Source organism: Lissotriton vulgaris, chromosome 5 (genome assembly GCF_964263255.1).
Source record: "Lissotriton vulgaris chromosome 5, aLisVul1.2, whole genome shotgun sequence".
Lineage (NCBI taxonomy): Eukaryota > Metazoa > Chordata > Amphibia > Caudata > Salamandridae > Lissotriton > Lissotriton vulgaris.
Window position 1 is genome coordinate 1,987,979,504 of NC_141693.1, and position 19,928 is coordinate 1,987,999,431.

At 48.5% G+C, this 19,928-nt stretch overlaps 1 protein-coding gene across 1 annotated transcript in view; it reads left to right on the top strand.

Moving 5' to 3' along the window:
• The window catches only part of SURF1 (SURF1 cytochrome c oxidase assembly factor), a 79,646-nt gene that overhangs the window by 32,255 nt on the left and 27,463 nt on the right, over nt 1-19,928 (top strand). The window contains exon 3 of the mRNA XM_086924728.1: nt 1,033-1,123. Coding sequence (XP_086780854.1) covers nt 1,033-1,123 — 91 coding nt within the window. The remainder of the gene's footprint in view (nt 1-1,032; nt 1,124-19,928) is intronic.

The following is a 19,928-nucleotide window of genomic DNA, read 5'->3' on the forward strand; positions in this document are numbered from 1 at the left end:
GCGCAGCTGCATGACGTGTGATTGACGTGAAACTGGAGGGTGCAGGGGACTTGACATTTACACTGGGGGAAAAGAGACAGAAGTCTGGCATGTCAGATCAACTCGTACTTCTATCATATCTGATATCTGATGTTTGGGAACCATATTATCTAAACGGAAAGGTCTCTGGGGCAGAAGCTATTCTATACTGACTGTGAGTGCGTGTATAAGCGCCTAAGTGTCTGCATGAGAAGCGTGGGGGCATGGGCCTTTCATGGGAGCATGGTAACAGAGGCTATGAATTTCTTGCACGGAGACAGTGAGGCCGGGCCCTTTCTGCTCTGCAGCTGGGGGGATGTTTACTTAAGCTGGTAGGCAGGAATGTATTTTCGAGGAGCGGAACAGATAATTCGAAGGTTGAAGTCAATCTTGGCAGGCAGCAGGCTGAGCTGAGCGCGGTGGGCCGCGCTGGAAGTAAGTCAGAGGTCACGAGTACAGAGGCAGCCTGGGCTGAGGCTTTCAGAGTCAGAAGCCAGGAAAAAGGCTCGATGGCAGAATTCAGGGCCTACTTCGCCAGAGCTGAAAAACGTGTAAAGTACACTACAAAAAGAAGTTGGCATAGCATACTTAGGAACGGACTATTCAACCCATTCAGGGTGGGTCTAAAAGAGGACATGTTAACGTTGGACGCAAATGTATTTGCGTCTTCATAGCTGACACAGGAGGGAAGTTACATGCACTTTAAGCTGGTACATGGAGACGGTGGGGTACACGATAGGGAACACAACTTGACCATAAATTTTATATTTCCTCATGATGATGGGAATTCACAGTTGGCAATCCCAGCAGGAGATGTGCATCTGCTTCTGCTGGACTTGGGTCATATTCTGTGTGGTTGGTCAAAAGTGTGATAATATATTTCAGTTTCCACCCAGAAGCATAAGATCTACATGAATGTGTCTGCGTGTAGTAGTGTAAATGCGTACCTGCATGGAAGCGTGCTCACGCCTGTTGGTTATCCATGCATGTGCACTAAAAGATATTTTCTTGTAGGTACCAAACAGCTGTTTCACAACAACGATTCCTGGATCTCCTACCACAGGACTTTGCTTGTTCGGTCAAAACAAAAGGGTGCTGCAAAGAAGTGAGTACTTCAATTTAAAAGTTAACACCTTTCAAGTGGTTAAGTAACCCAGCATTTGTAGTCCACCATGACAATATAACATCTAAGTGAGCACTGCAAGAGAAGAGACCAAAACAGTTTCTATTAAGGGTGCGTTCTAGGCTGTTCAGAAGGGGAAAATTGGATCAGAACAGACTCTAGATATGGGTGTCCAGAGTTTAAGTTTGAATGCTATGCTTGTCCAATGGTGACTGCTGCTAACTATAGTTGATAAACCTAGTTAAAGTGCTAGGTTATAGGCATACAAAATCTTTTGAAACACTTTTCATAAAGGCAGCAAACTTCCTAAAACCAGCAGAGTTTTTTGTGGACTCGGGTAATTAATGTTAAAATTGGCAATTGACTTCACTTCCTGTTCAATGGAAACAGACCGTTGTATTGTCACAGCTTGTTATTATCCGCACCATTTAGTGTAATTTAAACTTTCCAGAAAGCTGCCAAGCCTCCCCGCCCCCCCATCCTTAAAAGTGCCCCCTGCTCTGGTTTTAAAACAAAGAGTCCTTTCAATTCTGGGATCTGTACTGGTTTACCACTATTGATAAAATGGGCTTGAAATCCCCAGCATTTATGGTGTTGGTAAAAAATCTTTGACTAGTTCTAAATGTTAATGCAAGTTGGAGCCCCTTGCTATGTGTGCATTAGATCTTCTAATTCTTGGCAATGTACTACATTAGAACCATCACATACGGCTTCACGTAAAAAGCGCCCAACGCAAGTAGTGGGAGCATTGCCACAGCTACTTAGAATTCCACAGACCCTCACAGTGTTTGACTTGACCCTTGCTTTCCTTCCATCATTTACTCGTTCATTTATTGGCAAGGGCCTTTTGCTCTGAACCTTCCTCCCCCCACCAGATTCTTTTCAGAGGTATATTGTATTACATGTAATAGTTATCTGCAAACACTCTTTACTCACTCAAAAAACAGCACCACAGACTCAAGTTTAATCTCCTTTTATCTTGGTGCAGCGCCCCCATACTATCAACTCTATTAATAAGGAGCAAGTTAATGCTTTAGGCTGTCTGATCACTACGTTACCCCAATATCTTGTGGATTAGGGCTGCTTTGCGCACATCATAAGGTTTAGTTGAATATCTGCCCTGTGACACTGGGAAGTGTCGGAGGTACTACCCATAGTACTCTCCTTTTCAAAAGTACTTGAAGTATTTCAAAACATATTTATAAATGATGTAGCAAATAGCTTTTTGGAATCTTTTGTCAGACTCCCACTCTTCAGGGGGTGCCAGCAGCAGAGAGGTGGAGGGAACATGCAGACCCCTACTGAGTCATGAACTGGGAAACGAGTATCAGAAATAAGAGCACAGCATTGGGTTTTAACAGTGAAAATATAGAGTGATTGCCTTTCCCCTCTCAAAACACAGTGGTTGTATTTATTGTTGGGAGATGGGACTGTAACTCGAACTGTTGGAAGAGTAAGATAGTGGGATGGATTTTGCTCTTTTCCTAAAACCTCCAGGTTACTGTTGCCAATCCCTATAGTCTGAGCTCAGCCTTTCATCCTTCCGAGGTTGATAAAACTAGCTTTAGTGAGCCTATCATTAGAGCGTCTAGAAACAGTTAAAAAGGGTGGTATCAGCTATACAAAGAAATAATAATAATTGAGAACAAGCCCTGATAAAGCCAATTGCTGCATTGGAGAACCACCAGACTCAACTAGTGGGAGCCTTTTCTTTGGCTGCTTATAATTCTACAATCCTAGTACAGCACAGGCAACTGCAGTGTAATTTTCATTGCATATATCAGGTTCAAAAGTGAAAGCATTCCTGTACATCCCCAGACCTCTATATGCCCAAAACTCAGCATCCGGGTCTCTGTGTACCACCGCCCTTGGACAGATGTCACGTTTTAACACTCTCCATGTTGCTCGCAGTGGAGGAACCTGGCAGGGTTCTTGGTGCACGGGTTTTGATTCAGAGACAGGGCTTCACATTGCCCCAGGCTTCCCAGCCATCTCTCTGCTCCTGGCATCTCCCTCTGTTCTGTGATCAGCCTGTGGGAGCCTGGCTGGGCTGTGGGTCTGTACCCTTCCAATGCCAGTGAGGTGGGAGCACATCTGCAGCAAAAGCAGAGGTTTGGGTGATTTCCAACTTTGGTCTCTCTGACTGGCGGGAGTATTGCTTCCGTCCACAACCTTGACATTACACTATGTATTGATGGCTTTATTTCGATATAAAAATATCATAAAAGCTTGTACAACAAGTATAAAACACAACATTTATAACAATCACTTGCTAATAGCACAAAAAGGGAAAACAAGGAAGAAATGTTAAAACAGTTAAAACAGGATTAAATTGACAAAGAAAGCCTTCTTGCTCGAATCAACCATGACCACTTTAAAAATTTTGACACAGCACAAACAATCAGAGTGGATGTGTCAGACATTAAAATGCGAAGTGCCACTTTGTGTTGGCGGGTGCCTAAGAGTCTACATAAGGGTTTAAGCCAGCACCTCCTAGGTGTGCAGTAGTCCGGGCATTCGAAAAGAATATGGGCTACTGACTCTACTCGAGTGGGACAACGCGCACAAAAGGGGGAAAACTGGTAAGAGTATTTCCAACGGGCAAAAAGTTCGCCTACTGGTAGGGTCCCCACTCTGAACTTAAAATACAAGGCGCGGTCGAAAGGGATGGAAATCATGTCTAGGTAAGGTTCATAGGCCACCACATCTTTGATCCTCACAAAGGCTACAGTGGAATTACAGTGACGTGGGTCTGAAAGTAGTTTAGAGGAGACCCAGTTCCAATACAGTTTCTTAATCGTGGCTTTAGGAGGGACGGTTCTCAATGCCCATGCATCGCCTAACCCTATCTCCGCTAATAGCCGTTTTACATCCCTCAACCATTTGATCGTAGACCAGCCGTCCATGGCCATTACCTCTGATAGTTCTTCTGCATAGGAGGCTAGTTCGGGCACCCGCCACAACCGAGCCCAAAATGCAGGGGGCGAAGTTGTGCTTGGTCCTTGATCGATCTGCATCCTAGATCTAGTAGCACTGGTACAGTAGGAGTACTCAACGGGAGAGCCATCAGATCTTTCAGGAATTTGCTCTCCGATTTGTGAGTACATCCAGGTTGCAAGTACCCCACAACTCCACCCCGTATAGGGCTGCGCTGACCCCTCTAGCTTTGTATATCTCCACAACTGGGGCTATAGGTTTGCTTGTGGAGGAGCGTTGTTCTTTGAGTAATACTCCACCCACCCTTTTTTGACTGAGGAGCATTGTAGGAGAGTAGGGTCTGCAATCCTATGATCACCCAGATTTTTTGCTTTTGTTTCACTGGTTTACGACTTTCTCTGGCTGTGGGCCTGCCAATCAGACCCACAGCCTGGCTGTTCTCTTTCTAAATTACGACATGTACCCTAGGTGCATTTACCAATTGGTACTGGGCCACCTTATCAGACCCTGTAGCTCAGGGCATAGGTGTACCCAGGGCTGCCAGGGGCTGCAGCATGTATTATGCCACCCCTGGCTGGCCTCTTAAATTTGACACAACTGGCTGCATGACAGCTGGGGCAAAGTCGTGTAAACACGCTTTGCTGTAGGTGTAGTATACCTATACCTAACCCTAAAATGGACACACAGATTCCTATCAGTCACTCCTATGGCAGGCCTTGACAATCCTGAAGGCAGAGTGCTTGGAATCGTGTGAGATGGTGCTCTGGCATGAGCTGAGCCTGTCTGCAGCTTGCGGAACCAAGTCCTAATAGCTGTTCCATGATATCGCATACCATATACTCTTAAGTGCATTATAATCCTCGCGGTTAAATGCTAACTTTGGTATTGCTTTATCAAAACATGTCGAGTAAGGTGTCATACGAATTGGAATACTAACCCCTCGCCAATTCTGGCGATGGGGTTAGCATTCCACCCTTCTAGAGGGACACGACATGTATGTAACTGTGAACCCCGGTTAAAGTTAAACGAAGCCTCAGCTCCACAAAGTGGATGCTGCCACCACAGACACGAGTCTGACCCCCTACAGCTGGGAGTCCTTCCAGCGAGGGGAGCCTGGACAAAGGGTTTCCTGTCAGGGGCGGTGCTAGCACCGTCCCAGACATGGTTTTGTGTATCCTGGGTAGGCAGGGCTTTTCAGGAAGGTGACTGCTGAGTGGCACCCCGGTGCTCACTACGCATAGGCCGGTCTGAACCAGTTCCAGGGGCACACCAGCCCCTGGCCTGGGGAAGTCCGGCATGGCTGAGGGGTGTAACCACCCCCCACCTAGTCCCACCCATAGGCAGGACCTAGTCACCGGGTCAGCCCCCTTTTTTAGTATAAAGATGGGAGCGGGCCCCCTGTTAAAATTAGATCATCTTTGGAATCAAGACACGACTTTCTGCGAAAGGACTTCAAGATTTCTTCCTCAAGATTCTCCCTTGTGGCTAAGGAGTAGTCACCCTGCATCAAGCGGGCACCATCCTAAAGAACACTGCGGTCTGCTGCAAGTCCTTCATCACGAATCCGACGACCCAGCTCGACGAGACCCGGCTTCCCTGGCACCTCTGACCTCTACTCACCTCTACAGCAAAGCTGAGAACTGTGAGTGCGACGAGACCTCGAGGGACCGACGATCGCCAAGACTGCACGACATCTTTACTGCAAGCCCACCGTGTCCTCCACGGGTGAGTGCTTTGGGGTCCGAGAAGCCCCGACCCTGCACAGCTCCAGCACCCAAGATCAGCCTCCCTGCATCTCCACGATCGGCGTGGGGCCCTTCTGCTGTTTGCTGTGCACCGCGTTGTTTGGCTACTAGCCGGCTGGCTTGTGGCCTTCTGAACGACGCCCGACGACATCACTGCTGCTGGTCTGGTTGCTCCAGACTGGCCCTTGCTTCCTTCTTGAAGAGAGGCACCCCGGACCCTCCTGGTCCACTCCAGACGCCATTTTAGGTCCACCGCGTGGGCTTGAATTTGCCAAGGCTTTGTTGCCCAATCCTGGGTCCAGCGACGCCGACAGCTTCTATCTTCGTGGGACAGCTCGATCCTCCTTCCTGGTCGCCGACAACGCCTCCTGGTCCGTGTGATCTCTGGGCACAGCGTCACCCACACGCCTTGTCGAGGTGGCTACCATCCGGTGCCCTCCTGGTGCCCACTCACTACTGGCTAGTAGTCTCGAACTTGGTCCCCTCTGCTTTCAGGTGTCATCTTCCATCGATCCAGGCTTGGATCCACCGAACTTTCTTCACTGGTCGCCTGCCAGCAACTTCTTTCTTCCAGGCTCCTGGTCCGTCAACGAGGATTCCCGACGTCTTTTGAGTCCTATGCAGCTGCAGCCCCTGGGCTAGGTAACTTCGGCATTTCGGTGCCCCAGCATAGCCTCACTATCCAAGGGTCAGAATCTACTTTCGTTTTCTCCCTACCAGGTCGGGTTCGCCCGAGAACACTAACTTTGCTAATTCTAGCTACCATAGACTTTGTCCCGCATCTCGCGTGAGAGTGCACACACTGCACCCGAGTCCCCTAGGCCTCCTATAAGTAATCTGAAGGTTCTATAGTTAAATCCTAGCGATTCCTAAGCCTATTAGTACTGTACTTACCTGCTAGTAATTTCGCATTCCACTTTTCTAGTATATGGTTTTCCGTGCCCCTCGGGCATTTGTATATACTGTGCTAACTTAAGTATTTTTGTAAGAGTTTTGGTTTGTGCTTAGTACCCTGTCCTCATAAAGAGTACAGGGATGTTGTGATCTTTAATAAATAACTGTTTATTTTCATAACACTTGTGTGGTGTCCTTTCACTTGGTGTTCAAGGGGTATATGTGGTATAACAGCTGGCTTAACACGCCCTCTCGAGTCTTTAGCCTTAGACTGCTCGTATCCACGCTACTAGGATAGCTGGTCTATAAGGTTGACTTACAACCAATCATCAATAAGGGTTGCTGGACTGATACATAGTGTTCACTAGAATAGGGACCACTGCATATCAGGCCACCTTCTCACATTGGTGAGCAGCGGTTGGGATTTGAGCTTGCTGTTGTTTTACCACACGTATCCTAAGAATATCTTGTGAAAGATCACATAAGTACTGTTAGTACATATAATCAAGCTTAGAATACTCTGAGTTCTACTGAACCAGCTGTTGCAGCTCCTCAAGGCCTAGCACACCTTGGCTGCAACTCTTAGCAAGGGATCAGTAGGTAAACACATAGTGTAGGTAGGTGCATCACTTACACCACACTAGAAACAGTATGTCGGACAAAGGAGGAAACTCTGAGTCTCCCCTTGTGTCAGCTGACCCTCCACAGGTCATCCCTTCAAGATATACTGTGCTGAGCTTCAAGGAGTTAAGACAAGTGTGTCACTCCAGGAAGATCAAGCAGGGGTCTAACCCCACAACTTCCTTTCTGATTGGTCTCTTGGAGACTTATGATGCCAGAAAAGCTGAGACCCTTCTTAGCTCTTCTAATCCAGAAGGAGGTATGCCTCCCCTTGAGGGAACCAGAGGTGACCCTGACCTCATCCACCTCTCAACTGAGAACGAAGATGTGGAGGAGGATGAGAATGAGGATCCCTCTGGAGATGAGGCAGATAAGGGACAGGTAGAAGTCGTTAGACTAAGGAGGTCCAACTTAAGCAAACATGACAGTGGTACTGGGGGACCCCTGGGGCCACTATCAGGTCAGCTTAACATTGGGAATGGACGAGCCAGATCTCTGTCAAGAGACTCTGGCAGATCCCTTCAAACCAATGGCTCTCACAACTCTTCTCAAAGAGGGATGACATCCCCTCAGAGGAGAGTGTATGAAGCTAAAGAAAGGGCAGCCAATCTGAGGATTGAAAGGGAAGAACTTGCCCTGGCCAAAGAGAGGCTTGCCTTTGCTAGAGAGCAACAGTTAAGTGGGGTAGTCCCCACTGGTGGCAGCATTGTACCTAGCAATAGGGAAAGGAGTTTTGATACAAAACACCTTGGGAAGATAGTGCCCCCCTTTAAACAAGGGGATGACATCTACAAATGGATTACTGCTTTGGAGAGGGCCTGCACTGTGCAAGGTGTTCCCCAGACTCAGTGGGCAGCTATCTTGTGGCTCTCCTTTGAAGGTAAAGGAAGAGACAAGCTCCTCACCACAAGGGTAGAGGATGCTAACAATTACCAAGTCTTGAAGAATACACTGGTTGAAGGGTTTGGCCTAACCACTGAGCAGTACAGGGTGCTGTTCAGGGATACCCAGAAAACTCAGTCTCAAGATTGGTCTGACTTTGTAGATTGTGCCACTAAGGCTTTGGAGGGCTGGTTGCTGGGCAGTAAGGTTACTGATTATACAGGATTGTACAATTTGATCATGAGAGAACAAATTTTAAACAATTGTCAGAACCAGTTGTTGCATCAGCATCTTGTTGACTCAGATCTGACCTCTCCCCAAGAATTGGGAAAGAAGGCAGACAGATGGGTTAGAACAAGAGTTAAACAGAACCAGGGCCAGAATCAAGGTGGTCAGAAGAAAGCAGACCAGAAGGGTAAAGATTCTAAGGGGGAACAAAATGACCAGAAGTCTTCGACAGGTCCCCAACAACCCAAAGAGGGTGGGGGTCAGGCTCCCCAAAAGAAGAAAGAAGGCCAATCTAAGAGGTGGTGCCAATACTGTAAAAGTAAAACTCACTGGTTTAGTGAGTGCACCAAGAAAGGAGGAGGGCAGACTCCTGCCACTGCAGCCCCTAAGGCACCTGTGCCCCCTAGTACAGCCAGCAGTGGTAGTGCACCTCCCAAGGGTTTAGTAGGGTTAACCCTGGGTTCTGAGGGGTGTGACAACTTAGTTGGTACACTCACTCAGGCTGTCCTTGTCAGTACAGGGGATATGGATATGTCCCCTGACATAAGTCCCAATAGTTTGGGCAAATACAGACAGACACCTTTCATAAATGGAAAAATGGCTCAGGCCTATAGGGACACTTGTGCCAGTGTCACCATGGTGACACCTAACTTTGTGGACCCTGGACAGATCATGCCAGGTACAGATTTCCTGGTGACCAATGCAAGCAATGTCACTACCAGTCACAGTATGGCAATTGTAGCTTTCTCCTGGGGAGGGGTAACTGGCCAAAAGAAGGTTGTAGTTAGTTCAGACCTCCCAGTGGATTGTTTGTTGGGCAATGATTTGGAGTCATCACAATGGTCAGAAGTGGAGCAGAGGACTCACATGGAAATGTTAGGCTTGCCAGCACATGTGTTTGCTGTGACCAGGTCACAGGTCAGGAAATGCCCCACTGAACAGGTGCTGGATCCTGGAACCATGGACCAGACACCTTCCAAGAAAAAGAGCAGCAGGGTTAAGGCTGTGCCTTCCCCCTTGCCCCAGGTTGAGGATCAAGTCTCAGAGGAGGCTGACCTACAGGAATTGAGGGAAACTGAGCCCAGAGAGTTTGAACTTGATCAAGTTGAATTCTTGGGTTCAGGGGGACCCTCAAGGGAAGACCTGGGGAAGGACCAGTTAAGCTGCCCTTCTCTTGAACCCCTCAGACAGCAGGCTGCTGCTGAGGCTGCTGGGAACGCCACAGGTACCCACAAGGTATACTGGGAAGATGGACTCCTGTACACTGAGTCAAGAGACCCCAAGCCTGGCATGACCAGGAGGCTGGTTGTACCCTTGTCTCAGAGAGGTTTCCTACTTACCTTGGCCCATGAGATTCCCTTAGCAGGTCACTTAGGCCAGACAAAGACTTGGGACAGGCTTGTCTCACACTTTCACTGGCCTCACATGAATGAGGATACCAAGGAGTTTTGTCGCTCCTGTGTCACTTGCCAAGCCAGTGGTAAGTCAGGTGGCACAACAAAGGCCCCCCTTATACCAATGCCTGTGGTGGGGGTGCCCTTTGAAAGAGTGGGGATTGACATTGTTGGTCCAATGGAACCCCAGACAGCATCAGGGCACAAGTTTATACTGGTGGTAGTGGATCATGCCACCAGGTATCCTGAAGCTATTCCACTTAGGACCACCACAGCACCTGTGGTGGCAAGGGCCCTAGTTGGAGTGTTCTCCAGAGTGGGCTTCCCTAAGGAGGTTGTCTCTGACAGAGGTGCAAACTTCATGTCAAGCTACTTAACTGCTATGTGGAAGGAATGTGGTGTCAATTACAAATTCACTACACCCTATCATCCACAATGCAATGGGCTTGTTGAAAGGTTCAACAGGACCCTAAAAGGGATGATTCATGGACTACCTGAAAAGCTCAGGCGTAGATGGGATGTCCTGATTCCCTGCCTTCTGTTTGCTTACAGAGAGGTCCCACAAAAGGGGGTTGGCTACAGCCCTTTTGAACTTTTGTATGGGCATCCTGTGAGAGGCCCCCTGTGTTTGGTGAAGGAAGGATGGGAGAGACCTCTCAAAAAGCCTGCAACCAGCATAGTGGACTATGTACTTGGTCTCCGCTCCAGGATGGCTGAGTATATGGAGAAGGCATCAGAAAACCTTAAGGCCAGTCAAGAACTTCAAAAAGCTTGGCATGACCAAAAGGCTGTCCTGACTGTTTATCAGCCTGGACAGAAGGTGTGGGTGTTGGAGCCAGTGGCCCCAGCAGCACTCAAAGACAAATGGTCTGGGCCCCACACAATTCTTGAGCAAAAGGGATAGATCACCTACCTGGTGGACCTTGGAACTCCCAGGAGCCCCCACAGGGTGCTCCATGTCAACAGGCTCAAAGCATATGTCGACAGGAAGGACATGAGTTTGCTCATGGCCATAGATGAGGGACAGGAGGAAGAGAGTGACCCTCTCCCAGACCTGCTCACTCAGAATCCTGATGATGGGTCAGTAGATGGTGTTGTCTTTTGTGGCAGCCTCTCTGAGCATCAACAGAAAGACTGTAAACAGGTTCTTCAGTCTTTCAGACATATGTTTTCTCTGACACCCAGTCAGACCAATTGGTGTACCCATGAGGTTGACACTGGTGACAGTCTGCCAGTTAAGAGTAAAATCTACAGGCAGCCTGATCATGTTAGAGACTGCATAAAAACTGAAGTGCAGAAAATGTTGGAGTTGGGAGTCATTGAACCCTCAGATAGCCCTTGGGCTAGTCCAGTAGTTCTAGTGCCAAAGCCTCACACCCAGGGTGGTAAGAGAGAGATGAGGTTTTGCGTAGACTACAGGGGTCTCAATGCAGTCACTAAGACTGATGCCCACCCAATACCAAGGGCAGATGAGCTGATAGATAGATTGGCTTCTGCCAACTACTTAAGCACATTTGACTTAACAGCTGGGTATTGGCAAATCAGGTTAGCTGAGGATGCCAAGCCCAAGACAGCATTTTCAACCCCTGGTGGGCATTATCAATTTGTGGTAATGCCCTTTGGTCTGAAAAATGCACCTGCCACCTTCCAAAGGTTGGTGAATCAAGTTCTTACTGGGCTGGATGACTTCTGTGCAGCATATCTAGATGATATTGCTGTCTTTAGCTCCACCTGGGAGGATCACCTGGTCCACCTGAGGAAAGTGTTAGAGGCTCTGCAAGCAGCAGGCCTCACTATCAAGGCCACCAAGTGCCAGATAGGGCAGACACAGGTTGTATACCTGGGCCACCTTGTAGGTGGAGGCCAGGTTCAGCCACTGGAGAGCAAAATACAGTCAATCAGGGACTGGGCTCCTCCAACCACCCAGACTCAGGTTCGAGCTTTCTTGGGCCTGACTGGTTACTATAGGAAGTTTGTCAGGAACTATGGTTCAATTGTGACACCATTAAATGAACTGACAAGTAAGAAAATGCCAAAAAAGGTTCAGTGGACAGCAGGCTGTCAAAAAGCATTCGATGACCTAAAGCAGGCCATGTGCACAGCACCTATCCTTAAGAGTCCAGACTACTCCAAACCATTCATTGTCCAAACAGATGCTTCTGAGTTGGGTGTGGGAGCTGTTCTTTCTCAACTGAATTTTGATGGTCAAGACCAGCCCATTGCTTTTATAAGCAGAAGGCTGACCCCCAGAGAGAAGAATTGGTCAGCTATTGAGAGGGAGGCCTTTGCTGTGGTTTGGGCCCTGAAGAAGCTGAGGCCATACTTGTTTGGCACTCACTTCAAGATTCAGACCGACCATAAGCCCCTCTTGTGGCTAAATCAGATGAAGGGTGAAAACCCCAAACTGCTTAGGTGGTCCATTTCCCTACAGGGGATGGATTTTACAGTGGAGCATAGACCTGGCACTGATCATGGCAATGCAGATGGGCTCTCCAGATATTTCCACTTAGAACAAGAAGACTCACCTGGTCAAGGTTAGCTTATTGTCCCAAAGTTTGGGGGGGGGGGGGTCATGTAGGAGAGTAGGGTCTGCAATCCTATGATCACCCAGATTTTTTGCTTTTGTTTCACTGGTTTACGACTTTCTCTGGCTGTGGGCCTGCCAATCAGACCCACAGCCTGGCTGTTCTCTTTCTAAATTACGACATGTACCCTAGGTGCATTTACCAATTGGTACTGGGCCACCTTATCAGACCCTGTAACTCAGGGCATAGGTGTACCCAGGGCTGCCAGGGGCTGCAGCATGTATTATGCCACCCCTGGCTGGCCTCTTAAATTTGACACAACTGGCTGCATGACAGCTGGGGCAAAGTCGTGTAAACACGCTTTGCTGTAGGTGTAGTATACCTATACCTAACCCTAAAATGGACACACAGATTCCTATCAGTCACTCCTATGGCAGGCCTTGAAAATCCTGAAGGCAGAGTGCTTGGAATCGTGTGAGATGGTGCTCTGGCATGAGCTGAGCCTGTCTGCAGCTTGCGGAACCAAGTCCTAATAGCTGTTCCATGATATCGCATACCATATACTCTTAAGTGCATTATAATCCTCGCGGTTAAATGCTAACTTTGGTATTGCTTTATCAAAACATGTCGAGTAAGGTGTCATACGAATTGGAATACTAACCCCTCGCCAATTCTGGCGACGGGGTTAGCATTCCACCCTTCTAGAGGGACACGACATGTATGTAACTGTGAACCCCGGTTAAAGTTAAACAAAGCCTCAGCTCCACAAAATGGATGCTGCCACCACAGACACGAGTCTGACCCCCTACAGCTGGGAGTCCTTCCAGCGAGGGGAGCCTGGACAAAGGGTTTCCTGTCTGGGGCGGTGCTAGCACCGTCCCAGACATGGTTTTGTGTATCCTGGGTAGGCAGGGCTTTTCAGGAAGGTGACTGCTGAGTGGCACCCCGGTGCTCACTACGCATAGGCCGGTCTGAACCAGTTCCAGGGGCACACCAGCCCCTGGCCTGGGGAAGTCCGGCATGGCTGAGGGGTGTAATCACCCCCCACCTAGTCCCACCCATAGGCAGGACCTAGTCACCGGGTCAGCCCCCTTTTTTAGTATAAAGATGGGAGCGGGCCCCCTGTTAAAATTAGATCATCTTTGGAATCAAGACACGACTTTCTGCGAAAGGACTTCAAGATTTCTTCCTCAAGATTCTCCCTTGTGGCTAAGGAGTAGTCACCCTGCATCAAGCGGGCACCATCCTAAAGAACACTGCGGTCTGCTGCAAGTCCTTCATCACGAATCCGACGACCCAGCTCGACGAGACCCGGCTTCCCTGGCACCTCTGACCTCTACTCACCTCTACAGCAAAGCTGAGAACCGTGAGTGCGACGAGACCTCGAGGGACCGACGATCGCCAAGACTGCACGACATCTTTACTGCAAGCCCACCGTGTCCTCCACGGGTGAGTGCTTTGGGGTCCGAGAAGCCCCGACCCTGCACAGCTCCAGCACCCAAGATCAGCCTCCCTGCATCTCCACGATCGGCGTGGGGCCCTTCTGCTGTTTGCTGTGCACCGCGTTGTTTGGCTACTAGCCGGCTGGCTTGTGGCCTTCTGAACGACGCCCGACGACATCACTGCTGCTGGTCTGGTTGCTCCAGACTGGCCCTTGCTTCCTTCTTGAAGAGAGGCACCCCGGACCCTCCTGGTCCACTCCAGACGCCATTTTAGGTCCACCGCGTGGGCTTGAATTTGCCAAGGCTTTGTTGCCCAATCCTGGGTCCAGCGACGCCGACAGCTTCTATCTTCGTGGGACAGCTCGATCCTCCTTCCTGGTCGCCGACAACGCCTCCTGGTCCGTGTGATCTCTGGGCACAGCGTCACCCACACGCCTTGTCGAGGTGGCTACCATCCGGTGCCCTCCTGGTGCCCACTCACTACTGGCTAGTAGTCTCGAACTTGGTCCCCTCTGCTTTCAGGTGTCATCTTCCATCGATCCAGGCTTGGATCCACCGAACTTTCTTCACTGGTCGCCTGCCAGCAACTTCTTTCTTCCAGGCTCCTGGTCCGTCAACGAGGATTCCCGACGTCTTTTGAGTCCTATGCAGCTGCAGCCCCTGGGCTAGGTAACTTCGGCATTTCGGTGCCCCAGCATAGCCTCACTATCCAAGGGTCAGAATCTACTTTCGTTTTCTCCCTACCAGGTCGGGTTCGCCCGAGAACACTAACTTTGCTAATTCTAGCTACCATAGACTTTGTCCCGCATCTCGCGTGAGAGTGCACACACTGCACCCGAGTCCCCTAGGCCTCCTATAAGTAATCTGAAGGTTCTATAGTTAAGTCCTAGCGATTCCTAAGCCTATTAGTACTGTACTTACCTGCTAGTAATTTCGCATTCCACTTTTCTAGTATATGGTTTTCCGTGCCCCTCGGGCATTTGTATATACTGTGCTAACTTAAGTATTTTTGTAAGAGTTTTGGTTTGTGCTTAGTACCCTGTCCTCATAAAGAGTACAGGGCTGTTGTGATCTTTAATAAATAACTGTTTATTTTCATAACACTTGTGTGGTGTCCTTTCACTTGGTGTTCAAGGGGTATATGTGGTATAACAGCTGGCTTAACACGCCCTCTCGAGTCTTTAGCCTTAGACTGCTCGTATCCACGCTACTAGGATAGCTGGTCTATAAGGTTGACTTACAACCAATCATCAATAAGGGTTGCTGGACTGATACATAGTGTTCACTAGAATAGTGACCACTGCATATCAGGCCACCTTCTCACAAGCATTTTTTGGATGTGTGAGTTCCAACTAAATGAATCATTAAGGCGGATACCCAAATAGTCAAACTCGGATACCCTCTCCAATGGATCAGAATTCAAAACCGGAGGTCGCCCAGGTTTTTTGGGGGGATTCATAATCAAGTGCTTAGTTTTATCAGTATTGATTACCAATCCCCTCAGTGAGCAGAACTCCTGAAAGCTATTCAGGAGACTCTGCAGACCCATGGGGGACTTTGAAATGAGAAGGGTGTCCTCTGCAAAAAGCAGCGTTGGGATCCGTTTGCCCGCCAGGGAAGGAGCATCAGAAGGATTTCTTAACAAATGCTCAACCACTCCGTTCACATAAAGATAGAACAGAGTGGGAGCTAGCACACATCCCTGACGGACACCCCTTCCCACAGGAATCCTATCAGTTTTTTCACCATTCGTGCCCCATCGCACCTGCGCAAAATTGTCGGCGTGTAGTCTCACGAGGAGGGAGAGGATATACGGAGGCAACCCCAGTTCAGACAAAACCTTCCACAGCTCCTCCCTTGGTACCAGGTCAAATGCAGTCTTAAGGTCTATAAAGGCCAAATACAGACTGCCTTTGCCCAGCACCACCACCTTCCAATACAAGAGAGCCAGTCTAAAGGCCTGTTCAATAGTCCCGGTTCCAGAGTGAAAACCAGCCTGGAAGTCCGACAGGATGTTATTGTCGTCCACCCACTGGAGCACCCTTCCCAAAATCACCTTCCCTGCCACTTTTTGGGATGAGTCGATGAGACTTATTGGCCTGTAGTTGTCTGGGTTGTCCCGACACCCCTTTTTGAATATCGGGACAACCTCAGCCCCCTTCCAGGATTCTGGTACAGGCGCACCGCTAATAATGGCGTTGAGCAATGATGAAATCAGCTTCCCCCACTCCATGGGATTTGCCCGTAGCAAATCGCCCGGTATCCCATCGGGCCCTGCTGCTTTAAGAGGTACCAATGATTTGATTACACCTTCCACCTCTCTAGCAGTAAAGAGAACACATTCGGTACCCCCTGTGCAATCAGCCAAGGGAAAGGTGGTATTTGAAGCTGCCTCAATAGGGGTGTAGAGGGACGAGAAGTGATTGAACCAGTTCTGGGCAGGGATGTTACACGTCATCAGAGTGCTGTCTGGCCTATCCCTAGATCTTATAAGGTTCCAGAAGCTTCTGGCATCCCTGCCCGTACTTGCTTCCATGAGATCCGCCCAGAACCTATCCTCCCATTCTCTCTTTGCTGCAGAAGTAGTCTGGGAATACTCTTTCCTAGCCATCCTAATTGCAGCTTGGGATTTGATTTTAACAGCACCTATCAGGGCTTTTTTCTTCCCCCTACATTTTTTTTTATACTAACCCAGCGGTTTTGACAGCTTCTTACTGTTGCCAGATCAAGAAGCCTTATTTGGGAGAGTGAGTAGATCACTCAGAGCCTTGGTTGTGTCACAAAAAAGTACCATGACTTCCCCAGGCTGAGGAATCAACGAATCCAATTTAGACTGAGCTATATCTAAGAGTGCCCCAATAGCTAGCACTTTCTCTTCACCTAAGATAAGCTTACTCCATTTCAATCGTCTGCCGCAGTTGGAAGGATATACTTCCTGAGCCGTAGACGCTAAATGAGACGTAAGCACCCCCTGGTTCCCGATCCACAAAGGACGGAGGGCAAGAGAGAGGAGATTGTGATCACTCTCGACTGAAGGGAGTACCTCCATATCCTGCAAGAAGGTCCAGAGTTTTACGTTGAGGAGAATATAATCTATCCTAGACGTGTGGTTCGCCCTGTTATAAGTATGGGCTCCGGAAGGATCTGACGTCGTCCTTCCGTTAACAGCCCTAAGGCCAAATTCCATATTTAGGGAGTTAATTTGAACCACCACTTGAGACCATCTCCTAATAGGAGGTAAAGTTAGGGCTGGTATCCCTCTCCTAATGTCTTCTTCGGCAGTTCCCAAGGTGTCCTCCACCCCAAGGGGCTCAAACGTGCAGTTTAGGTCCCCTGCGACCAGGACATGAGAACTATTGGAGCACTGTCTAAGCAGGGATTCCAACCCTGATACAGTAGATGAATGCGAGCCTCCATTCGTGCCCCTGGCGTAGATATTAAAAATGTCTAAGATCAGCCCTCTCTGCGGTCCCTTGATTGATAAGCTCAGAAGATCTGGTGAATTAGACGCATGCTGGGTGACTTGGCAGCCAAGTGAGGTAGCGACCCATATTAAGAGGCCTCCTGAGGGGCGGCCCTTCCCCGAAGTGGGCGGCACTGCTGGTACAAAAAAGGATGAATAACCTACCTTGTAACAAGGTTCCCTACTCCTAGTTTCTTGGAAGATGCAAATAGGGTAGCCTTCCACAAGGGTATTCCAGTCGGGTAGGGCCAGCTTCCTCAAAATACCCGCAATGTTCCAGCTGAGAATCCTTAGATCCGGATCCGTCACAGCAGGCTCGCCGCGGGGTTCGGGGCTAGGTGCCCTCTCCCTCTCGGGGGGTATCCAAGGTGCTCTTTCTCCTTGTTGAATCCAGACAACCAGGTTAAGATCCTGAACTAGGGGCTGCATACAGCTGGTGAGAGTGGCGGACTGGCATTGCTAGTCCCTGAGGCATAAGGCTCTAACACAAATCCTGGACTCAGGGACAAGGGAACCACCCCAGGGAAAATGTTGTTTCAATATCCTGGCGTACTCCCATATGGACCTGTCCATGCGACTGGTTGGAGAGGAAAAGAGATGAACTGAGTCTCGGGAGGGATAAGATTGTACCTCCATCTTCCACCTGGGTGGATAACACATTGGTTGCCTACAGCTCTCGGGTAGAAGTAGGTCAAGTCTACTACCCCTATGCCAGCACCACCAAACCCCTGATTCTGATTGCAAATTAATTGGGCAACCCTACCATCCTTAAAATTAACCACCACACAATCACCCTCAAAGTGCTTGTGCCCGTAGCCTACCCACCCTACCCTTCTGACCCCTAAAATCAAACCATGAAGTTCCCTAGGGAGAGGTCTATTTGTCCTTAGCCAATGCATAGTTTTGTTTTTTTAGCATTTGGTAGGATTCTAGCTGGTCAGCCTTCAAGGGTGGAACATTAGTAAGAATAGCAACATAGGGTTGACAGTCTGGTGGTAAGTCCATCGGTGGTATTCTAGGGGCCTCTTTAGGAGGGAGCGCATCAGGCTGGGTAACAGGTAGAGAGATGGGTCTAGATCTTCTCGGTTGGGCTTGCCCAAGGCCTATGCTAGTGCCAGGGTTTTTGGGATTGACAGGGCTGTTTCTACCAGAAGCCTCGGAACGCACAAACTTCTTAACAGGGACATTACTAGCCTTTGATATATTAGGATATTCTGTAACGTTCATTGTGGCCGACCCAGTGTTCCGAACACCCCCTTTTGAGGCCGCAGCTAGTACAGCGTGAGCATTTTCCGCTGCCACTCCCTTGGTAGATAAAACTAGCTTTAGTGAGCCTATCATAAGAGCGCCTAGAAACAGTTAAAAAGTGTGGTATCAGCTATACAAAGAAATAATAATAATTGAGAACAAGCACTGATAAAGCCAATTGCTGAATGGGAGAACCACCAGACTCAACTAGTGGGAGCCTTTTCCTTGGCTGCTTATAATTCTACAATCCTAGTACAGCACAGGCAACTGCAGTGTAATTTTCATTTCATATATCAGGTTCAAAAGTGAAAGCATTCCTGTACATCCCCAGACCTCTATATGCCCAAAACTCAGCATCCAGGTCTCTGTGTACCACCGCCCTTGGACAGATGTTACGTTTTAACACTCGCCATGTTGCTCGCAGTGGAGGAACCTGGCAAGGTTCTTGGTGCACAGGTTTTGATTCAGAGACAGGGCTTCACATTGCCCCAGGCTTCCCAGCCATCTCTCTGCTCCTGGCATCTCCCGCTGTTCTGTGATCAGCCTGTGGGAGCCTGGCTGGGCTGTGGGTCTCTACCCTTCCAATGCCAGTGAGGTGGGAGCACATCTGCAGCAAAAGCAGAGGTTTGGGTGATTTCCAACTTTGGTCGCTCTGACTGGCGGGAGTATTGCTTCCGTCCACAACCTTGACATTACACTATGTAGAAAGAAGACTAAATGGGATAATTGCTTCATCTCTCATTATGGGCAGCAAACTCTTTCTCTTTCAAGGCATTGATTTGCAAAATCTATTATCCCTGCACCTTGCGATAACCAGTGTGCATTGCCGCATGCATGGAAACCCATAGACCTGGGGTCTCCAACCTATTCTGTAATAAGAGCTACTTAGTTTCAGGGAAACTCACCAAGAGTGTCAACTATTATTAGTGTTGTAATACTGGCCACATCGGACGAGTTTAGTGACCACCTTATGCAAGATTACTGCCATTGATCATCTCAGTGCATCAGGTTGCCTGCCGTCATGTAAAAAAGGCTTTGTCAATTTGGAATGCCTCTACATAGGTAATACATAATAGCCATAGCTGCAATGCCTCTGGCACCAAGGTAATAACATTTGTAAAAAGTCTCCCCAATTCTACTTGATTTTTCATTCAAATATCAGCTTTAAATATATTTTGGAAGTCATACATTTTTTTCTTAAATATAAACTTTTAATTTTGTTATAGGTAGATTAATTCAGCCAAGCAAATGCTTCTAATTTAGTAGGCTGTCCATAGGAGAGCTACTTACAAGTTGCTGCAGAGCTACCAGTAGCTCACGTGCTACTTGTTGGAGAGGCCTGCAACATAGATGCATTCCTTAGTAAAGCAAGATATATCAACGAACTTCTGAATTATTCACTATTTTC